Genomic DNA, 23,182 nt, shown 5'->3' with positions numbered 1-23,182 from the left:
ACAAAATTTTATTATTTGCCAAAAGTTGAGTATGTAAATTCTTGATTCTTTACATTCCATTTACTCACTGCCCTCCCAAAAATTCTTCAGTAAAACTTGCAAACACCACTTTTACCAGTAAAAAGCAGTGGCAGATTACAACTAAGTAGGAAACACCAATAACAGACGAGGTTACACGAAGTAGGAAGCACCAATAACAGACGAGTTCACAACTAAGTAGGAAGCACCAATAACAGACGAGGTTACAACTAAGTAGGAAGCACCAATAACAGACGAGGATACAACTAAGTAAGACGCACCAATAACAGACGAGATTACAACTAAGTAGGAAGCACCAATAACAGACGAGATTACAACTAAGTAGGAAGCACCAATAACAGACGAAGTTACAACTAAGTAAGAAGCACTATTTTATTCCACGAGCTGCAAAAATCCTAAAATATCCAGAAGCAAAAGTTGATGCGTTTTGACAAGAAAAAAGACATATGTATAAAATTATGTTAACTCCTGGTTTCCCCATGTTTTATTTTTCTCTAAAACTATTTCCCTAAATCGAAAAATATACGTAGAAAATAATAAGTACTTTTTTTACGTTGATTAAAACCACGAAACCTAACAGATGATGTAGACTACATATGTACCAACAACCTTGCAAAACTATTCTCCTTTCCCAATTTTACCGCGGTTGAAACAAATTTTTAGTTTGTTAGAAATCAACATAAGTCGAATTTTATCATATCTAATTAATATATAATACGTTATTGCAATGAATTTTACATACATAAAGTTCTGTCATACTGAATTTTTAACAAGCATGCTGCGGAACCGATGGCTACACTTAGTCTGAAACTGCTTTGCATAAATTGTCGTAAATTATTGGTCCTTTTTACCATTATGATCGTAAGGAGGCGGTGCGGAAGGAGAAAATTCGCTGTTCTACAAAAAACCACAATTAAAATAACTAGAAACTTTAAAACAAAAAAGTTATTCAAATTGAAAAACGAAGCACTTACTTGTGGTGCAGGAATAAATACATTTTGTCCTGAAGCATAAGCCTCAGCAGCTTTACCACCTAAAACACAGGATGTTGAATTCACACTGGAATGTTTGCCATGCGCAGAAGATTGATTTTGTGCGTTTAATGAAACATACGAAGAAAACAGTAGAGAAATGTAACCAATTTATGCAAAAAGTTACGGTTTCTACAAATGCGAAGAATTGATACCGAATCCAATCTCTAAACAATATCTTACTATAGTGCTGGATGATTAAATAAAGGGTTAGGATTTGGGATCAATTTCGCACAATGTCGAGCATGAGAGTTATTTCGGTATATTTATCACATGAAGCCTACCTGTTGGTGGAGGTGCACTTGCTTGGAACTGGCTTGACTGTGGCATACCATTATAGGGTGGTGGATATGGCTAAACATAAAAATTGATCATTTCAAATGTTAAACCTGAATCTGACGCGAGAATTGAATCCATATACACTCCAATCTGGTGTCTTTGTCATGAGTGATCAGATGTTAAATTTGGAGTTTTTCTATACCCCAGTCAAATGTGTATATCAGGAAATGAAATGATGCTGAAACTAGAGTCTTTATATACTCCAGTCTAATGTCTTCATCAGGAGTGATCTGATGTTGTAACTAGATTTCTTATATACTCCAGTCTAATATCTTCATCAGGAGTGATCTGATGTTGAAACTTTAGTTCTTATATACTCCAGTCTATTGTCTTCATCAGGAGTGATCTGATGCTGTAACTAGAGTTCTTATATACTCCAGTCTAATGTCTTCATCAGGAGTGATCTGATGTTGAAACTTTAGTTCTTATATACTCCAGTCTAATGTCTTCATTAGGAGTGATATGATGTTGAAACTGAAGTGCTAAGTCAAAGTTTCATCACCAGTCATGATCTTAAGTTGAAACTTGATTCTTCAATATCTTTATAAGAAGCGATCTCATGTTAAAATTTTAGTGGTTATAAAATGCCATTAAACAATCTTGTAAACCAGTAAATACTTTTTTATATTGTAAATATATGTATTACTAGTTTTATGCAAATGTTTTTATTTTTTAATTATTGTAACATAACTGAAGATTTTACCAGATTTGATTAAATTGAATTGAATTGAATAAAAGTTTCATACGATAGACACCTGTAGGATTTGTAAGGGATTTGTAAGGATACCTGAGGTTGGTATGGTGGTGGTGCCACATAACCACCAGCGGGATATCCACCATAATAACCATTGCCTGGTGCAGGTTGTTGAGGTGGTATATAGTATTGACCATTCATTGGTTGTGTCATGGCAGGATGGCCTCTTGTTCTTGCTGAAAAAATGTTTTGTCAACTTTGTAAAGCAAAACTTTGCATATTTGATTGCACCATGTATGAGAATAAATAAATATTATTATAACTTTACCATTTCGTACAGCACGTTGAAATGCTTCAGCAAACTCAATTGCACCACCTTTGGTAAAGGTTATTTTGAAAACAGCATCACCTTGCCAGCCAGCTTCAAGTGTGAAATTTCAAAAATTAGACAATTGTTGTGATCAGTGGTGAACTCAGTGGAAATATAACATGTAAAAAGCTTTATTTGGTATGAATACCTCCAGGTTCAGCCGTTAAATCTGCCTGAAGATAATTGGCACCGAAAAGGGGTTGCTTGATCTAGGAAATTTAAGGTGAAAATAATTGAAAAACAATATTGATGTTTGTTGAAAACGTATACAGTAATTATACATTGTAAGTGAAATGTTCAACTCATGATGAAACTAAATATTTTTTCAATACACTTGTTTCATTACACTTTTTCACCTCAAGATGTCTTATGTAGTGAAATGCCATCGTAATTGTCTGACATTGATCACTTTCCTTGGAGTTGACAAATATAACCTGAACAGAAGACAGTAAAAAACAGGTCGGTTTACAATTCTGTTTAGACAAATGCATATACGTTCAATTATAACCTTTTGCCCTGTAAGGATCAGCCGTCCTTTTCTCTCAGGCAACAAGTACCCAGGTAAATTTGCCGACTTCTCAAACTTGAATTCGACGCCATCTTTGTCGGTGATAACGCTAAAAATTTATCGCAATATGTTCAAAAAAGACAAAAACATGTACAAAAAAATACATTTCTGAATACAAATTTCCTACGTACAAGTCGTTTGTTAAAAAAAGTTGACCGTTCTGCGATTTGGTTTGATTTACGGCCATTCTGATTCTTGCTGATGTTGTTTATATTTTGAAATAAGCATTACGTAGTGCTAAGAAAAATTATCTGATATCATGTGATATATAGGCATAATTAGGTACAGTAGGGTACTAAATGTGTTACTTTTATGCAAACGTCAACTTGCATAGTAATATTAGGTATCTTGTGGGGTATTTGTATCATTGATTTTCCTTGATAGTTTGGTTTCTTTTGGAGAAGTTTTGTATATTTATGGATAATTGAGCGCCAAGTTTCTTTCTCGACTTTCTCGACACGCGTTTCTTCATTCTTGCTTCGTGATGGCGGATTTCGACATTGAGAGAGATGTAACTCAAAAGTTGGACTCGTTCCGTAAGGATTCGTACGTAAAATCAGAATATGGTAAGCCAATGTTGAGTTCATTTAGATGGTCTTGTGTTTTACTCTATTTTTACGAAGTGCGAACTTACTAATGTGAAATAATATTGAATTGAAAATTGTGGTTGTCAAGAAATAAGAACTACTCTAAGTCAACATTTTACGCTTTTTTCGCCTCTAAAAACACTTCAAACAGGAAAATTTGCTTCCATTCTGGAAAGAAATAAGGAAAATGAGTAACGGCAAACAGTTTTTCCAGTTTAAATGCGCTTTAGATCAACCTGTTTACTAAGATTTTTTCAATGTGCTTTATTTAAGTGCTCAGTGACTAAATGCTTTTACACTTAAGTACTCCCTTACACAAGGGATGCTTGCTTTGCTACACAATTGCTGTATAAATGGCAGACATCTTCAAAAATGACGTTTTGCCATGTTAATGCAAACTTTTCCACACTATTTGTTACAGTTTTTCCACACTGCTTTTAGCAACATTTTGTCTTTTGTATTTTATTTTAAACAGATCGTGGTGACCATGACAGACGTAGGAGAAGATCACGGTCTCCAAGGCGAGATCGAGACCGTGGACGCAGAAGATCTAGAAGCCCAGACAGGGACAGAGGACGAAGAAATCGATCTCCAGATAGAAGTAAACATAGAAGGTGTGCAATGTTTTTGATAAATGAAAAACCATTGGAACTCTATGGAAAACACTTTTACGTATGCTTTTAAATTTACTTTCTGGGCTATTTGTCTGAGTGAAAAATTTTCTCATCTAAAAAAATGTTTTTTAATCTCCTGAAGTAACACATCATCCGTCAGTTTCTCTTGATTGTTTGAAATTACAGAAATGGTCTTTGTACTTGTATTAACGTATGCTATCTTGATGTCATTTTTGTAGGTCACGGACACCATCACCAAAACGCAAGAAGTAAGTCATTATCATTTTCTTCTCTGTTTTTGCCAAATCTTGCAAATTTGACTTATTTCTTTACCATTATAATCTGAAATTGAACGTCAGGTTTTTTCCAAACTATTTCTCATCAAAACGCTTAAATTAAAGTAAAAATGTTTAAGCTACAAGTTGCAAATCAAGGTGAAAAAAGTGTGTTTTTTATTACAAAGTTTTAAAACTCCTCCTCTCCACTCAAATCAAAAACATGCTTTTTTATTTATCTTGGTAGATAATGCAAGGGGGACATTATTAAAAACAGGCATTTAACAAAATGCTTACATTGCTGACAAATGTTTATGAAAGCACGAAAATGCCCGAGTTTGGTTTTCTCAATTATACCATTTTTGTGTGAACGACTACAGACTATTTGCTTTGCCATAAATACATTTTATCATGACAAAAACACATATATGCTAGAGCAACAAAATTTTTTACAGCTCTAGAAAATTTTTAAAAAAATTTTCCACTATGACAATTGTAGCAGGTTGGTAAAATTTTACCAACTTATTAAAAAAGGTAAATTTATGTAGTTTTGTGTATCATGTTTTAGTGTGTTTGGTCATTGCAATCAATATGTGTAAAGTGTATTGCATTTTGGAAATCGTGACATGTTATTTCACACCTTGAGATATACCATCATACTTGGAGTTTTCCTAGAGTGATAAAGTGATATAAGATGTTTTTTAGATTGATATTTAATAAATATCTCAGAATGTTTATGACAATGTTAACACATTAAACAATCATTTTTTGTAGGATTCAATCTTTATGGGACATTCCTCCTGTTGGTTTTGAACACATGGATCCAATGGATTATAAAAAAATGAGAGGTGAATGCGTTTATTATGTTTGCTAGACTCAACAAAGCTATGTTTTTCTGACAGTAGTGTGTTCATATGTATGTACATAATATGTATGATATAAGTTTGAAGATTGGTAATCCAGGCATTATTGTTGAAAAATAAAAGTTTCTCCAGATTTCATAAAAGTATTTTTATTGAGCTTTTGACTCTTTGCTTTGAGCCTTCTTCAGAATAGGAAGTTACTAGCTGTTTACATTGTTTTTAGCTTGTAGAAATTTTGAACATGTACATCACTTTATGAATTAATTAAAAATTTACCTCACACAAATACATGAACTGCTATAAATTAATGGTGCATACGTACGTAACATACATATATGTAAAGCATTTCATTTGGTGGAAATCTTAGCACAAATAAAACCTCATTTTTTATGCCTTTTTAGCTGCTGGAGAAATACCAACAGCTGGTCCAGCCTTGCCTGGTGCTGTAACTGGTATCACCCAAGCAAGCAACATCAGCAGACAGTCTCGCCGATTATATGTTGGAAACATACCATTTGGTATTACAGAGGTAACAATATTACTCATAAAACTCAGGGTTCTGTCACAGTGGGCTTTTCTTGCACCCCAGCACTTGGCAGTTTTCCTTGACACTCAAGACAAACCGGATACTTTAGCTTGTCACTTAAAATCAGAGATGTCATACTCAAGTAAACTCTCAACAAATCATTGCTCATAATATTTGCTCAAACAACATATTGATATTTCAGGTGTATGTACATGTAGTTACTTAGCAACCAATTTGATAAGTAAATGCTCGAAAGAACTCACATGGCACAATAAGTTTGTACCAAGCACTCAAATGTCCCTAGAGAAAACTGTGCAAGTGTAGGTTTAGGAAAACAAAGTGTCTTGGAAAAGTTTGTACCAAGCACTCAAATGTCCCTAGAGAAAACTGTGCAAATGTAGGTTTAGGAAAAAGTAGTGTCTTGGAAAAATTTGTACCAAGCACTCAAATGTCCCTAGGCAAAACTCTGCAAGTGTAGGTTTAGGAAAACAAAGTGTCTTGGAAAAGTTTGTACCAAGCACTCACATGTCCCTAGGAAAAACTCTGCAAGTGTAGGTTTAGGAAAACAAAGTGTCTTGGAAAAGTTTGTACCAAGCACTCAAATGTCCCTAGAGAAAACTCTGCAAGTGTAGGTTTAGGAAAACAAAGTGTCTTGGAAAAGTTTGTACCAAGCACTCAAATGTCCCTAGAGAAAACTCTGCAAGTGTAGGTTTAGGAAAAAGTAGTGTCTTGGAAAAGTTTGTACCAAGCACTCAAATGTCCCTAGGCAAAACTCTGCAAGTGTAGGTTTAGGAAAACAAAGTGTCTTGGAAAAGTTTGTACCAAGCACTCACATGTCCCTCGGCAAAACTTTGCAAGTGTAGGTTTAAGAAAAAGTAGTGTCTTGGAAAAGTTTGTACCAAGCACTCACATGTCCCTAGGCAAAACTCTGCAAGTATAGGTTTAGGAAAACAAAGTGTCTTAAAAAAGTTTGTGTAGTCACACAGATGATACAGTCTTAAATATATATATCATAATTTAAAGTTTTGTCACGCAAGTTTAGGTTGTCAAGATTCTTTTGTAATGTTGCAGTCTATGTACATAGGTAGTTTGTTTAGTTTGAGCTTCGCTCATTACATTAGTTTTGATTTTTTATATTTTCTGTAGGACTTGATGGTTGAATTCTTTAATGCTAAAATGCAAGAATGCGGTTTGTGTACAGCCAGTGGTCGTCCAGTGATCACAGCTCAGATTGATATGGAAAAAAATTATGCTTTTCTTGAGGTATTAATGTGAAAGCTTACTAATGGAAATTATTTTATTAAAGCAAATGTACTGTGTTTCCATTTATGAAGTTCATTTTTCTCTTTTTTGTAGTTTCGTTCAGTTGAGGAAACAACACAAGCCATGGCATTTGATGGAATCATTTTGCAGGTACATATCTTGTGTATTTTTGACATTGTCTTTGATCATCTTGTTGACATAAATGACATGTAAATGTCTGTTGTTTTTTTTTGTTAAATACTTTTCTGCTATACATGCCTAGCCTCAATTACATACCTGTCGCCTTCTTATAGACATCTGTTCAATTTACTGGACAATAAATTCCTTGCTCTAGTAAAGGCGAAATTTCCAAAATCAGCACTTTTAATGTCAAACAGTTTTATAGATTGCAATTAACTTTTGCATTAAAATTTTGTGTTTCATTATAAACTTTTAAAGTACCTACATGATAATTGATATCATGCTTATTATATATACAAAAAAATACTTTGTTGTAAAAAATGTAAGTGAGATTATATTTTATTATTAGCTATTCATAAATCAATGTTGTTTAGGGTCAGTCATTGAAAATCCGTCGTCCTAAAGATTATCAAGCAGTACCAGGATTAATGGGTGGTATGTTAATTGAAAGCTATTGTAAAACTGTCCGCGCTTGCGATGAGTGTCAGAGTTTTGGCTAATCCACCTTTCCAACTGTAGACACACGTGTTAAAAATATGTGATCAAATTACAAAATTCGGACAAACAAATGGTCGGACATTGTATTGTTTATGTAGAGTAGTGGCAATAAAATGGTTAGGAGATGCTCTTGAGATGCCACGAAAGTAGTGCAAGTGGATCTAGTTAGTCGTTGCCATGACTATGAACTATTAGTCGGGTGGATTGCGCATGCTTAAGCGCATGCGCAGATGATTTCTCTATTAAATTGTTACTAAGCATGCTATTTACTTCAAAATCAGTACTAGTAGATGCAGTTGGTCGTTGCCATGACCATGAACTTAAACAGCTGGTCAAGTTGAATGCGCGTGCTTAAGCAAACTGCGCATGCGCAGATAATTTCTCTGAAAATTTGTGACACAGCGAGCTAATTACTCCATAATCGGTACTAGTACATACAGTTGGTCGTTGCCGTGACCATGAACTTGGAGAATTGGTGCGGTTGATTACGCATACTGAGATTCATTCTCAATTAATTTGAAATTGGTGCTTCTAGACGTGCTGAGCAAGTTTTCAATCATTTATTTTTGACATGCCTTTTGTCTTCTTAAGCTTGTTTGGAAAAGTGCATATCTAGCTCATCAACACTTTGTTACGGCACTCGTAATAGGAGCTGCGGCAACGTTTAAAATGTTTTAATTTTCTCTATAACTTTGTATTTGCATATATATTGCATGTCATATCCAAGCTTTTCTTTCATTTGACGGAAAATGGTTTTTATTCACTCTTAACATTTTCTGCTGTCATAATTAGTCGTTCTGCTTGTTTAAAATAAGATTTACAAATGCCCCAAGAGCATCTCCTAGCCATTTTATTGCCACTATTCTACATAAACAATACAATGTCCGAGCATTTGACGATGCGAATTTTGTTATTTGATCTCGTATTTTTGACACGTGTGTCTACGGTCGGAAAGGTGAATTTGATTACCGTACGCAACTACGTAAAATGTTTGTGTTTTGTAAAACAGAGGCACAACACGTACGTACCTTTCGTAAGTACGATTTTAATTGACATCGGGGAGGGGGGTGGGTGGGTGATTGGAAGAGTAGAAGGTTACAAATACTGTTTTGTATGATATGCTTATTAAAATGAGAAATTAAAAACATGATTATGGTGTTTCACTAAAAACATTACTTGCAATAAGCTTAGTCAACTTATTATTATTATACTTAAAAACAAACATGACTAATTTTTTGACATCATTTTTCAGATGATTCAATGGTTCATGTTCCAGGTAATTTATCTTAATTATTTCTGATACTGTCATTCATAAGCAGTTGTGAGTTTCTCGTGATACGTAGTTCAATCAATATTCTAAACAATTGTGTTATTGAGTTGCTTTGAAAGAGTTCCATTCTCAGTGTCTTCTGCATCTGTATACTGCTTTAATATCGAGAGAGTTTGTAACTTTTATCCAAAAGAGTGGAGGGTGGAGGTTGTAGCTTGTATCTACTTTACTGGAATGACCAAGGCAATAGTTTTCAGCTAAACACAAAGTTAAATACAAATGTAGTGCATTTTACTCTTTAACAGAATGCTCAGTTTGTTAAAAAAAAGAAAATATGTGCCCATTAATCTATTATAAGAAACACGTGTGACGTTTTGCTTCTATAGGTGTTGTACCACAGTTGTCCTAGATTCACCCCACAAAGTATTTATTGACGTTTTGCTTGTATAGGTGTTATATCCACAGTTGTCCCAGATTCACCCCACAAAGTATTTATTGACGTTTTGCTTGTATAGGTGTTGTATCCACAGTTGTCCCAGATTCACCCCACAAAGTATTTATCGGTGGCCTTCCAAACTATCTCAATGAAGACCAGGTTTGTGTACCAAAAATTTGACAATGATACGCACTTCGAAAACATACAGCTCAAACGAAAGAAACCAAAACACTTTTCGATAAGCGATGAACAGATCGAGCGGAATGAATGAACAAGAAATGAGATGATTTATATTGTTTGTTTGTAGTTTGTGTTGTTGTCTTTGTTCATCATGCTTCCTTTTAGGGCTTTTGATGATTTTAGGTTTAACTCGCTGAGCTTTCGTTCCAAAGAACTGGTGGAGTTGCAGCACGAACTTTTTTCATTCTCTTTTAGGTGTCATTGTGGTGATTTTTCTGTTATCGTTTTAGGAATTTCTTTGGTTATAGCGTCGATATTCCTCTTTTTCTTTAGGATCTCGCTGCCAGTGGCCTTCAAACAGATTTTTAATCTTTTTCTTCTAGATATCCGAATGTGATTTGCCGCTTGTTTTATGCTAGTTGTGTGCTAAATGCCTTTGTTTTTGCTGTCCGCTTCATTGCTTTAGAACGTTTGACGTTCAAAAAAAATCCTTCCTTTTCGGAGGAGTGAGCAAACACATAAATAAAACAGTTCGAATCTGTTCAGAAAACGTAGTCGAAAAAGTGTTATGGCTCGCTTGGAATTCTATCCAAATTTTCCCACTTTCGGTTTGAGCTTGTCTGTTTTCGAAATATAGATGCATGATCTATTACAATAAGAAAGGTACGTAATACGCATGTCTGTAAAATAATGTAGTATGATTTAAACTGACGGCTTTCTTTCGCTTTTTCTTTTTCCAAATTTACTCCCTAGCTAGGGGAGCGTAAAACTGTCAACCACGTCGTGGGAAGGCAAGTGATTTATATGTACATGAGTGGATAATAAAGACGTTAACACATGCAATCCATGTTGTCTGGGCTCGTCAGTCCCGTTTTTATATGGTCAACCAAAGATATCTATGTCCTGTATTAAATCATAGAATATAGCCTTTTCATTGAAGAGGTTAAGTTCTAGGTTACTTTAGGGAAAATGAAAATGTTGACGGCCTATTGAACTGTCGTATGTATATAGTTGTAGATGTTCTTTTGTTCACATGAAATGTGTGGTTAAGCTTATATATATGCTAGACATTTTCCTTAAAGATTACTATGTTTGCTTATACCTTGAAGCCGTTCAAAAATAGATTACATTATTGTTTCAACAACAAAAAACTTTTATACGTATGCTTTCAGTTTGGCCTAGTGATGAGACCTCTAGTTTGAGTTGACTCTGGATATTTCTCATCAATTGAATTGAGCTTGATTTAGTTGATTAAGATGAATTTATTTTCTTTGGAACTTCTGTTTCTGAGATTTCTGCGTGTGTACAACGCGTCTAATGTTGCTTTAAATTTTACAGAAAAGAATTTTTATTAAATTGAAAGTATTTTTGTTCGATAGGTCAAGGAGTTGCTTGCGTCGTTTGGGGAATTGAAAGCTTTCAATTTGGTAAAAGACAGTGCTACTGGTCTCTCTAAAGGTTACGCATTCTGTGAATACGTGGATATGTCTATAACAGACGTTGTAAGTTGATAAAATCGTTTTAAGTCTTATGTTATTCAATTGTCATAAAATCTGGGCGGGGAGTTGTGGCACTCCCTATTTTTGACATAACATCAGGACGGGGGGTTGTGACACTCCCTATTTTTGAAAAGTGGTTAGTCAATTTTACACAGTGAGTGATGGAGATTGGTTTTTTTATTTAATTTATGCTATAAAGAAAAAGTTTCATTCATTCACTAGCCGTCTGTGATATTAATCTTTCATCTTCAGTCTTACAAACTTTTGTATTAACGATGATTCCTAAAAACCGTACGGAGCTTTTTCAGTAAATCATCAACTTTGTCTATAAAGAAACAAAAATCACCCACACACCCCTCCTTAATCTGAATGCCCTTTGTACATCTCTGTTATTTGTGCCCACGAGATCAGGTCATCTATCTAGTTGTGTTAAATCGTGTTGTTTTCGTTTTTATTTCAGGCTATTCAAGGTTTGAATGGCATGCAACTTGGCGAGAAGAAGTTGATTGTACAGCGTGCTAGTGTTGGTGCAAAACAAAACATGAATAATGTACGTGATAGTTGTCTTTAAATTATAGTACAGGGGTCGGTTGTACGAAGTTTGGATACCGTTATCCATTGGATAGTAAAATCTTCAAACGTGTAAAAAATGTGTTTATATTTTCGTTACAACAAAGAAATTTGTAATTTTAGAAGCAAAATTTTATTTTAGTGGCTGCTAAGTTCAAACCTTATATTTTTCCTTTTTAAGAAGTTTTTTAGCCTTTAAAAAATTTGCTATCCAATGGATAACGCTATCCATGCTTCGTGCAACCGGGCCCCTGTACTCGAGTCTTTGAGAAACATATTGTTAACAGTTGATGAGCAGCTACACCATAGGATACACATGGCTATCATGTCTTGTTTTGTTTTTAGCCTGAAGCGATCAATATGGTACCAGTACAGTTGCAGATTCCTGGTCTTGAGCTTAACAAAGTAACAACTGAACAACCGACTGAAGTTTTGTGCCTTATGAACATGGTGCAGAAGGAAGAACTCTTTGATGATGAGGAATATGAAGGTGCGTTTGCTATGGTGTAGTAGAAACTTACCACTGCACTACAAGGTGTGTTTGCTATGGTGTAGTAGAAACTTACCACTGCACTACAAGGTGTGTTTGCTATGGTGTAGTAGAAACTTACCACTGCACTACAAGGTGTGTTTGCTATGGTTTAGTAGAAACTTACCACTGCACGATAAGGTGCGTTTACTATAGTTTAGTAGAAACTTACCACTGCACTACAAGGTGCGTTTACTATGGTTTAGTAGAAACTTACCACTGCACTACAAGGTGCGTTTACTATGGTTTAGTAGAAACTTACCACTGCACGATAAGGTGCGTTTACTATGGTTTAGTAAAACTTACCACCGCACGACAAGGTGCGTTTACTATGGTTTAGTAGAAACTTACCACTGCACTAAGGTGCGTTTACTATGGTTTAGTAAAACTTACCACTGCACTACAAGGTGCGTTTACTATGGTTTAGTAGAAACTTACCACTGCACGATAAGGTGCGTTTACTATGGTTTAGTAAAAACTTACCACTGCACTACAAGGTGCGTTTACTATGGTTTAGTAGAAACTTACCACTGCACGAAGGTGCGTTTACTATGGTTTAGTAAAACTTACCACTGCACTACAAGGTGCGTTTACTATGGTTTAGTAGAAACTTACCACTGCACTACAAGGTGAGTTTACTATGGTTTAGTAGAAACTTACCACTGCACTACAAGGTGCGTTTACTATGGTTTAGTAGAAACTTACCACTGCACTACAAGGTGAGTTTACTATGGTTTAGTAGAAACTTACCACTGCACTACAAGGGAGTTTACTATGGTTTAGTAGAAACTTACCACTGCACTACAAGGTGAGTTTACTATGGTTTAGTAGAAACTTACCACTGCACTACAAGGTGAGTTTACTATGGTTTAGTAGAAACTTACCACTGCACTACAAGGTGAGTTTACTATGGTTTAGTAGAAACTTACCACTGCACTACAAGGTGCGTTTACTATGGTTTAGTAGAAACTTACCACTGCACGACAAGGTGCCCTATGGTTTAGTAGAAACTTACCACTGCACGACAAGGTGCGTTTACTATGGTTTAGTAGAAACTTACCACTGCACGACAAGGTGCGTTTACTATGGTTTAGTAAAACTTACCACTGCACTACAAGGTGCGTTTACTATGGTTTAGTAGAAACTTACCACTGCACTACAAGGTGCGTTTACTATGGTTTAGTAGAAACTTACCACTGCACTACAAGGTGCGTTTACTATGGTTTAGTAGAAACTTACCACTGCACGACAAGGTGCGTTTACTATGGTTTAGTAGAAACTTACCACTGCACGACAAGGTGCGTTTACTATGGTTTAGTAGAAACTTACCACTGCACGACAAGGTGCGTTTACTATGGTTTAGTAGAAACTTACCACTGCACTACAAGGTGCGTTTACTATGGTTTAGTAGAAACTTACCACTGCACTACTATGGTTTAGTAAAACTTTTACTGCACTACAAGGTGCGTTTACTATGGTTTAGTAGAAACCGGTTTACTATGGTTTAGTAAAACTTACCACTACACTACAAGGTGCTTTACTACTTAGTAGAAACTTCCACTGCACTACAACTGCGTTTACTATGGTTTAGTAGAAACTTACCACTGCACTACAAGGTGCGTTTACTATGGTTTAGTAGAAACTTACCACTGCACTACAAGGTGAGTTTACTATGGTTTAGTAGAAACTTACCACTGCACTACAAGGTGAGTTTACTATGGTTTAGTAGAAACTTACCACTGCACGACAAGGTGCGTTTACTATGGTTTAGTAGAAACTTACCACTGCACTACAAGGTGCGTTTACTATGGTTTAGTAGAAACTTACCACTGCACTACAAGGAGTTTACTATGGTTTAGTAGAAACTTACCACTGCACTACAAGGTGCGTTTACTATGGTTTAGTAGAAACTTACCACTGCACTACAAGGTGCGTTTACTATGGTTTAGTAGAAACTTACCACTGCACTACAAGGTGCGTTTACTATGGTTTAGTAGAAACTTACCACTGCACTACAAGGTGCGTTTACTATGGTTTAGTAGAAACTTACCACTGCACTACAAGGTGCGTTTACTATGGTTTAGTAGAAACTTACCACTGCACTACAAGGTGCGTTTACTATGGTTTAGTAGAAACTTACCACTGCACTACAAGGAGTTTACTATGGTTTAGTAGAAACTTACCACTGCACTACAAGGTGCGTTTACTATGGTTTAGTAGAAACTTACCACTGCACTACAAGGTGTTTACTATGGTTTAGTAGAAACTTACCACTGCACTACAAGGTGCGTTTACTATGGTTTAGTAGAAACTTACCACCGCACTACAAGGTGCGTTTACTATGGTTTAGTAGAAACTTACCACCGCACTACAAGGTGCGTTTACTATGGTTTAGTAGAAACTTACCACCGCACCACAAGGTGCGTTTACTATGGTTTAGTAGAAACTTACCCTGCACACAAGGTGCGTTTACTATGGTTTAGTAGAAACTTACCACTGCACTACAAGGTGCGTTTACTATGGTTTAGTAGAAACTTACCACTGCACTACAAGGTGCGTTTACTATGGTTTAGTAGAAACTTACCACTGCACTACAAGGTGAGTTTACTATGGTTTAGTAAAACTTACCACTGCACTACAAGGTGCGTTTACTATGGTTTAGTAGAAACTTACCACTGCACTACAAGGTGAGTTTACTATGGTTTAGTAGAAACTTACCACCGCACTACAAGGAGTTTACTATGGTTTAGTAGAAACTTACCACTGCACTACAAGGTGCGTTTACTATGGTTTAGTAGAAACTTACCACTGCACTACAAGGTGAGTTTACTATGGTTTAGTAGAAACTTACCACTGCACTACAAGGTGAGTTTACTATGGTTTAGTAGAAATTTACCACTGCACTACAAGGTGAGTTTACTATGGTTTAGTAGAAACTTACCACTGCACTACAAGGTGAGTTTACTATAGTTTAGTAGAAACTTACCACTGCACGATAAGGTGCGTTTACTATAGTTTAGTAGAAACTTACCACTGCACGATAAGGTGCGTTTACTATGGTTTAGTAAAACTTACCACTGCACTACAAGGTTTACTATGGTTTAGTAGAAACTTACCACTGCACTACAAGGTGCGTTTACTATGGTTTAGTAAAAACTTACCACTGCACTACAAGGTGCGTTTACTATAGTTTAGTAGAAACTTACCACTGCACTACAAGGTGCGTTTACTATGGTTTAGTAGAAACTTACCACTGCACTACAAGGTGCGTTTACTATGGTTTAGTAGAAACTTACCACTGCACGATAAGGTGCGTTTACTATGGTTTAGTAAAAACTTACCACTGCACGATAAGGTGCGTTTACTATGGTTTAGTAAAACTTACCACTGCACTACAAGGTGCGTTTACTATGGTTTAGTAGAAAACCACCGCACACAAGGTGCGTTTACTATGGTTTAGTAAAACTTACCACTGCACTACAAGGTGCGTTTACTATGGTTTAGTAGAAACTTACCACTGCACTACAAGGTGAGTTTACTATGGTTTAGTAGAAACTTACCACTGCACTACAAGGTGCGTTTACTATGGTTTAGTAGAAACTTACCACTGCACTACAAGGGGAGTTTACTATGGTTTAGTAGAAACTTACCACTGCACTACAAGGTGAGTTTACTATGGTTTAGTAGAAACTTACCACTGCACTACAAGGTGAGTTTACTATGGTTTAGTAGAAACTTACCACCGCACTACAAGCGTTTACTATGGTTTAGTAGAAACTTACCACTGCACTACAAGGTGAGTTTACTATGGTTTAGTAGAAACTTACCACTGCACTACAAGGTGAGTTTACTATGGTTTAGTAGAAACTTACCACTGCACTACAAGGTGAGTTTACTATGGTTTAGTAGAAACTTACCACTGCACTACAAGGTGAGTTTACTATTTTAGTAGAAACTTACCACTGCACGATAAGGTGCGTTTACTATAGTTTAGTAGAAACTTACCACTGCACGATAAGGTGCGTTTACTATGGTTTAGTAAAAACTTACCACTGCACTACAAGGGGAGTTTACTATGGTTTAGTAGAAACTTACCACTGCACTACAAGGTGCGTTTACTATGGTTTAGTAGAAACTTACCACTGCACTACAAGGTGCGTTTACTATGGTTTAGTAGAAACTTACCACTGCACTACAAGGTGCGTTTACTATGGTTTAGTAGAAACTTACCACTGCACTACAAGGAGTTTACTATGGTTTAGTAGAAACTTACCACCGCACTACAAGGTGCGTTTACTATGGTTTAGTAGAAACTTACCACTGCACTACAAGGAGTTTACTATGGTTTAGTAGAAACTTACCACTGCACTACAAGGTGCGTTTACTATGGTTTAGTAGAAACTTACCACTGCACTACAAGGTGCGTTTACTATGGTTTAGTAGAAACTTACCACTGCACTACAAGGTGCGTTTACTATGGTTTAGTAGAAACTTACCACTGCACTACAAGGTGCGTTTACTATGGTTTAGTAGAAACTTACCCTGCACTACAAGGTGCGTTTACTATGGTTTAGTAGAAACTTACCACTGCACTACAAGGTGCGTTTACTATGGTTTAGTAGAAACTTACCACTGCACTACAAGGTGCGTTTACTATGGTTTAGTAGAAACTTACCACTGCACTACAAGGAGTTTACTATGGTTTAGTAGAAACTTACCACTGCACTACAAGGTGCGTTTACTATGGTTTAGTAGAAACTTACCACTGCACTACAAGGAGTTTACTATGGTTTAGTAGAAACTTACCACTGCACTACAAGGTGCGTTTACTATGGTTTAGTAGAAACTTACCACTGCACTACAAGGAGTTTACTATGGTTTAGTAGAAACTTACCACTGCACTACAAGGTGCGTTTACTATGGTTTAGTAGAAACTTACCACTGCATTACAAGGAGTTTACTATGGTTTAGTAGAAACTTACCACTGCACTACAAGGTGCGTTTACTATGGTTTAGTAGAAACTTACCACTGCACTACAAGGGAGTTTACTATGGTTTAGTAGAAACTTACCACTGCACTACAAGGTGCGTTTACTATGGTTTAGTAGAAACTTACCACTGCACTACAAGGAGTTTACTATGGTTTAGTAAAAACTTACCACTGCACTACAAGGTGTTTACTATGGTTTAGTAGAAACTTACCACTGCACTACAAGGAGTTTACTATGGTTTAGTAGAAACTTACCACTGCACTACAAGGTGCGTTTACTATGGTTTAGTAGAAACTTACCACTGCACTACAAGGAGTTTACTATGGTTTAGTAGAAACTTACCACTGCACTACAAGGTGCGTTTACTATGGTTTAGTAGAAACTTACCACTGCACTACAAGGGAGTTTACTATGGTTTAGTAGAAACTTACCACTGCACTACAAGGTGCGTTTACTATGGTTTAGTAGAAACTTACCACTGCACTACAAGGGAGTTTACTATGGTTTAGTAGAAACTTACCACTGCACTACAAGGTGCGTTTACTATGGTTTAGTAGAAACTTACCACTGCACTACAAGGAGTTTACTATGGTTTAGTAGAAACTTACCACTGCACTACAAGGTGCGTTTACTATGGTTTAGTAGAAACTTACCACTGCACTACAAGGAGTTTACTATGGTTTAGTAGAAACTTACCACTGCACTACAAGGTGCGTTTACTATGGTTTAGTAGAAACTTACCACTGCACTACAAGGAGTTTACTATGGTTTAGTAGAAACTTACCACTGCACTACAAGGAGTTTACTATGGTTTAGTAGAAACTTACCACTGCACTACAAGGGAGTTTACTATGGTTTAGTAGAAACTTACCACTGCACTACAAGGTGCGTTTACTATGGTTTAGTAGAAACTTACCACTGCACTACAAGGGGAGTTTACTATGGTTTAGTAGAAACTTACCACTGCACTACAAGGTGAGTTTACTATGGTTTAGTAGAAACTTACCACTGCACTACAAGGAGTTTACTATGGTTTAGTAGAAACTTACCACTGCACTACAAGGTGCGTTTACTATGGTTTAGTAGAAACTTACCACTGCACTACAAGGAGTTTACTATGGTTTAGTAGAAACTTACCACTGCACTACAAGGTGCGTTTACTATGGTTTAGTAGAAACTTACCACTGCACTACAAGGAGTTTACTATGGTTTAGTAGAAACTTACCACTGCACTACAAGGTGCGTTTACTATGGTTTAGTAGAAACTTACCACTGCACTACAAGGAGTTTACTATGGTTTAGTAGAAACTTACCACTGCACTACAAGGTGCGTTTACTATGGTTTAGTAGAAACTTACCACTGCACTACAAGGGAGTTTACTATGGTTTAGTAGAAACTTACCACTGCACTACAAGGTGCGTTTACTATGGTTTAGTAGAAACTTACCACTGCACTACAAGGTGAGTTTACTATGGTTTAGTAGAAACTTACCACTGCACTACAAGGTGCGTTTACTATGGTTTAGTAGAAACTTACCACTGCACTACAAGGGCGTTTACTATGGTTTAGTAGAAACTTACCACTGCACTACAAGGTGCGTTTACTATGGTTTAGTAGAAACTTACCACTGCACTACAAGGTGAGTTTACTATGGTTTAGTAGAAACTTACCACTGCACTACAAGGTGCGTTTACTATGGTTTAGTAGAAACTTACCACTGCACTACAAGGTGAGTTTACTATGGTTTAGTAGAAACTTACCACTGCACTACAAGGTGCGTTTACTATGGTTTAGTAGAAACTTACCACTGCACTACAAGGTGCGTTTACTATGGTTTAGTAGAAACTTACCACTGCACTACAAGGTGTTTACTATGGTTTAGTAGAAACTTACCACTGCACTACAAGGTGCGTTTACTATGGTTTAGTAGAAACTTACCACTGCACTACAAGGTGCGTTTACTATGGTTTAGTAGAAACTTACCACTGCACTACAAGGTGCGTTTACTATGGTTTAGTAGAAACTTACCACTGCACTACAAGGTGCGTTTACTATGGTTTAGTAGAAACTTACCACTGCACTACAAGGTGCGTTTACTATGGTTTAGTAGAAACTTACCACTGCACTACAAGGTGCGTTTACTATGGTTTAGTAGAAACTTACCACTGCACTACAAGGTGTTTACTATGGTTTAGTAGAAACTTACCACTGCACTACAAGGTGCGTTTACTATGGTTTAGTAGAAACTTACCACTGCACTACAAGGTGTTTACTATGGTTTAGTAGAAACTTACCACTGCACTACAAGGTGCGTTTACTATGGTTTAGTAGAAACTTACCACTGCACTACAAGGTGCGTTTACTATGGTTTAGTAGAAACTTACCACTGCACTACAAGGTGCGTTTACTATGGTTTAGTAGAAACTTACCACTGCACTACAAGGTGCGTTTACTATGGTTTAGTAGAAACTTACCACTGCACTACAAGGTGCGTTTACTATGGTTTAGTAGAAACTTACCACTGCACTACAAGGTGCGTTTACTATGGTTTAGTAGAAACTTACCACTGCACTACAAGGTGCGTTTACTATGGTTTAGTAGAAACTTACCACTGCACTACAAGGTGCGTTTACTATGGTTTAGTAGAAACTTACCACTGCACTACAAGGTGCGTTTACTATGGTTTAGTAGAAACTTACCACTGCACTACAAGGTGCGTTTACTATGGTTTAGTAGAAACTTACCACTGCACTACAAGGTGCGTTTACTATGGTTTAGTAGAAACTTACCACTGCACTACAAGGGCGTTTACTATGGTTTAGTAGAAACTTACCACTGCACTACAAGGTGCGTTTACTATGGTTTAGTAGAAACTTACCACTGCACTACAAGGTGCGTTTACTATGGTTTAGTAGAAACTTACCACTGCACTACAAGGTGCGTTTACTATGGTTTAGTAGAAACTTACCACTGCACTACAAGGTGCGTTTACTATGGTTTAGTAGAAACTTACCACTGCACTACAAGGTGCGTTTACTATGGTTTAGTAGAAACTTACCACTGCACTACAAGGAGTTTACTATGGTTTAGTAGAAACTTACCACTGCACTACAAGGTGCGTTTACTATGGTTTAGTAGAAACTTACCACTGCACTACAAGGGAGTTTACTATGGTTTAGTAGAAACTTACCACTGCACTACAAGGTGCGTTTACTATGGTTTAGTAGAAACTTACCACTGCACTACAAGGAGTTTACTATGGTTTAGTAGAAACTTACCACTGCACTACAAGGTGCGTTTACTATGGTTTAGTAGAAACTTACCACTGCACTACAAGGAGTTTACTATGGTTTAGTAGAAACTTACCACTGCACTACAAGGTGCGTTTACTATGGTTTAGTAGAAACTTACCACTGCACTACAAGGAGTTTACTATGGTTTAGTAGAAACTTACCACTGCACTACAAGGTGCGTTTACTATGGTTTAGTAGAAACTTACCACTGCACTACAAGGGAGTTTACTATGGTTTAGTAGAAACTTACCACTGCACTACAAGGTGCGTTTACTATGGTTTAGTAGAAACTTACCACTGCACTACAAGGAGTTTACTATGGTTTAGTAGAAACTTACCACTGCACTACAAGGTGCGTTTACTATGGTTTAGTAGAAACTTACCACTGCACTACAAGGAGTTTACTATGGTTTAGTAGAAACTTACCACTGCACTACAAGGTGTTTACTATGGTTTAGTAGAAACTTACCACTGCACTACAAGGGAGTTTACTATGGTTTAGTAGAAACTTACCACTGCACTACAAGGTGCGTTTACTATGGTTTAGTAGAAACTTACCACTGCACTACAAGGGAGTTTACTATGGTTTAGTAGAAACTTACCACTGCACTACAAGGTGCGTTTACTATGGTTTAGTAGAAACTTACCACTGCACTACAAGGAGTTTACTATGGTTTAGTAGAAACTTACCACTGCACTACAAGGTGCGTTTACTATGGTTTAGTAGAAACTTACCACTGCACTACAAGGGAGTTTACTATGGTTTAGTAGAAACTTACCACTGCACTACAAGGTGCGTTTACTATGGTTTAGTAGAAACTTACCACTGCACTACAAGGGAGTTTACTATGGTTTAGTAGAAACTTACCACTGCACTACAAGGTGCGTTTACTATGGTTTAGTAGAAACTTACCACTGCACTACAAGGGGAGTTTACTATGGTTTAGTAGAAACTTACCACTGCACTACAAGGTGCGTTTACTATGGTTTAGTAGAAACTTACCACTGCACTACAAGGGGAGTTTACTATGGTTTAGTAGAAACTTACCACTGCACTACAAGGTGCGTTTACTATGGTTTAGTAGAAACTTACCACTGCACTACAAGGAGTTTACTATGGTTTAGTAGAAACTTACCACTGCACTACAAGGTGCGTTTACTATGGTTTAGTAGAAACTTACCACTGCACTACAAGGAGTTTACTATGGTTTAGTAGAAACTTACCACTGCACTACAAGGGAGTTTACTATGGTTTAGTAGAAACTTACCACTGCACTACAAGGAGTTTACTATGGTTTAGTAGAAACTTACCACTGCACTACAAGGTGCGTTTACTATGGTTTAGTAGAAACTTACCACTGCACTACAAGGGAGTTTACTATGGTTTAGTAGAAACTTACCACTGCACTACAAGGGGAGTTTACTATGGTTTAGTAGAAACTTACCACTGCACGACAAAGCCGCCGGTCGATCGTAGACCTATTTTTGTACGTAATATTTTAGTGCGTTTACAGCAAAATTTTCAGGGTGCTGAACTGGGTGGAAAGTGAAGTTAGCAATGGTTTACCAAACCCTTGTTACGTGTTAATTTTAGGGCCAACCCACCTCCCCAGTCCTCTTTACCTTTGAAGTGCATGAAAAGTTTCAGTAAAGTGATATTTGAGGGAATGGCACCTCAGATGTTCCCTAGCAGAAAGTCCATTTATTTTGTTAACTAAATTTAAACTTACCAACGTTGTTAATGTCATGCATGCTCAAACGTAGGATTTGATCTACTGTAGTTCAAGGAAGTTTTTCTTTCTTGTACTTATCATGTAAATGTGTCATTTTTCGTGTCAATGTAAATTTACAAATGTTGTAGTCTTCATGTAAATCTTTTGTCTATCGTGTCAATATAAAGATTATCCTCCAATGCGTGTGCCTATTTTTATAAATAGAAATTTATGAAGATGTTCGTGACGAATGTTCAAAGTATGGTAACGTTGTTAGCGTGGAAATTCCTCGACCTACACCGGAATTTGAACCCCCGGGATGTGGAAAGGTATCGTCATTATTAAACCGTGATATGCATATTATTTGCCTCACCTAAGCGACCTATTATTCATCTTTAACAGATATTTGTCGAGTTTTCATCGTCCAGTGAAAGCAAAGCCGCGCATCAATCGCTCACTGGTCGTAAGTTCTCGAATCGCGTCGTCGTCGTGTCGTATTTTGAACTGGAGAAATACCATCGAAAGGAATTCTTATAGGTATGGAAGCGATTGGAATGTTTCATCATCGAGTGATAGAACGTTTGCTTCACACATCTACTTGAGCCTTTAAACTTTATTTTATCATTCCAAATTGCTTTATTTTCAAACTAAACTTATAAATACAATCCGCTGTTTGTCAATTGCAAGGTATATTCATTAAACCCAAGTAGTGAAAGTACGGAACTGTGTCGATATGAGTTATTTGTGTGTTTTTGCATGTTGCTGTTTTTTAGTGCAAAGTTGTAAGATTGTTTTGTGTAGAAAATTAGTATGAGAAGGATGCATCAGACTGCATTAATTTTTTCGTCGTCGGT

General features: G+C 36.6%; 2 protein-coding genes across 2 annotated transcripts; one reads left to right on the top strand and one right to left on the bottom strand.

Moving 5' to 3' along the window:
• Positions 1-723: 723 nt before the first annotated feature.
• Positions 724-3,293, bottom strand: LOC124449375 (WW domain-binding protein 2-like). The gene is made up of 9 exons (XM_047000296.1): positions 3,173-3,293; positions 2,982-3,090; positions 2,830-2,907; positions 2,622-2,682; positions 2,432-2,524; positions 2,197-2,339; positions 1,355-1,424; positions 1,014-1,072; positions 724-936 (listed from the first exon to the last, which is right to left on the bottom strand). The coding sequence occupies exons 1-9, from the start codon at positions 3,226-3,228 to the stop codon at positions 874-876; spliced, it is 732 nt and encodes a 243-aa protein (XP_046856252.1). The 5' UTR covers positions 3,229-3,293; the 3' UTR covers positions 724-873.
• Positions 3,294-3,472: 179 nt separating this feature from the next.
• LOC124447878 (splicing factor U2AF 50 kDa subunit-like) lies at positions 3,473-23,046 on the top strand. Its single transcript, XM_046998875.1, has 15 exons — positions 3,473-3,607; positions 4,104-4,242; positions 4,482-4,511; positions 5,292-5,365; positions 5,782-5,909; positions 7,053-7,169; positions 7,263-7,319; positions 7,724-7,784; positions 9,100-9,123; positions 9,633-9,712; positions 11,113-11,235; positions 11,693-11,782; positions 12,148-12,292; positions 22,554-22,657; positions 22,731-23,046. Exons 1-15 carry the CDS (start codon positions 3,526-3,528, stop codon positions 22,863-22,865), a joined length of 1,389 nt encoding a protein of 462 aa, XP_046854831.1. The 5' UTR covers positions 3,473-3,525; the 3' UTR covers positions 22,866-23,046.
• The last annotated feature ends 136 nt before the right edge of the window (positions 23,047-23,182 follow it).

The sequence above is a fragment of the Xenia sp. Carnegie-2017 genome, unplaced genomic scaffold (assembly GCF_021976095.1).
Source record: "Xenia sp. Carnegie-2017 unplaced genomic scaffold, XeniaSp_v1 HiC_scaffold_23, whole genome shotgun sequence".
Classification (NCBI taxonomy): Eukaryota; Metazoa; Cnidaria; class Anthozoa; order Malacalcyonacea; family Xeniidae; genus Xenia; species Xenia sp. Carnegie-2017.
The sequence above is the reverse complement of the archived record's forward strand: the minus strand, read 5'-3'. Positions and strand labels throughout refer to the sequence as shown.

Excerpts from the sequence above, each read along its gene's own strand:
- LOC124447878 (XM_046998875.1), top strand. The coding sequence starts at position 3,526 with ATGGCGGATTTCGACATTGAGAGAGATGTAACTCAAAAGTTGGACTCG. Across the intron at positions 5,366-5,781 it reads GGATTATAAAAAAATGAGAG|CTGCTGGAGAAATACCAACA; the intron begins GTGAATGCGTTT and ends ATGCCTTTTTAG. Across the intron at positions 12,293-22,553 it reads TGATGATGAGGAATATGAAG|AAATTTATGAAGATGTTCGT; the intron begins GTGCGTTTGCTA and ends TTTTATAAATAG.
- LOC124449375 (XM_047000296.1), bottom strand. The coding sequence starts at position 3,228 with ATGGCCGTAAATCAAACCAAATCGCAGAACGGTCAACTTTTTTTAACA. Across the intron at positions 3,091-3,172 it reads CTTTTTTTAACAAACGACTT|CGTTATCACCGACAAAGATG; the intron begins GTACGTAGGAAA and ends ATAAATTTTTAG. Across the intron at positions 937-1,013 it reads TATTTATTCCTGCACCACAA|AACAGCGAATTTTCTCCTTC; the intron begins GTAAGTGCTTCG and ends GGTTTTTTGTAG.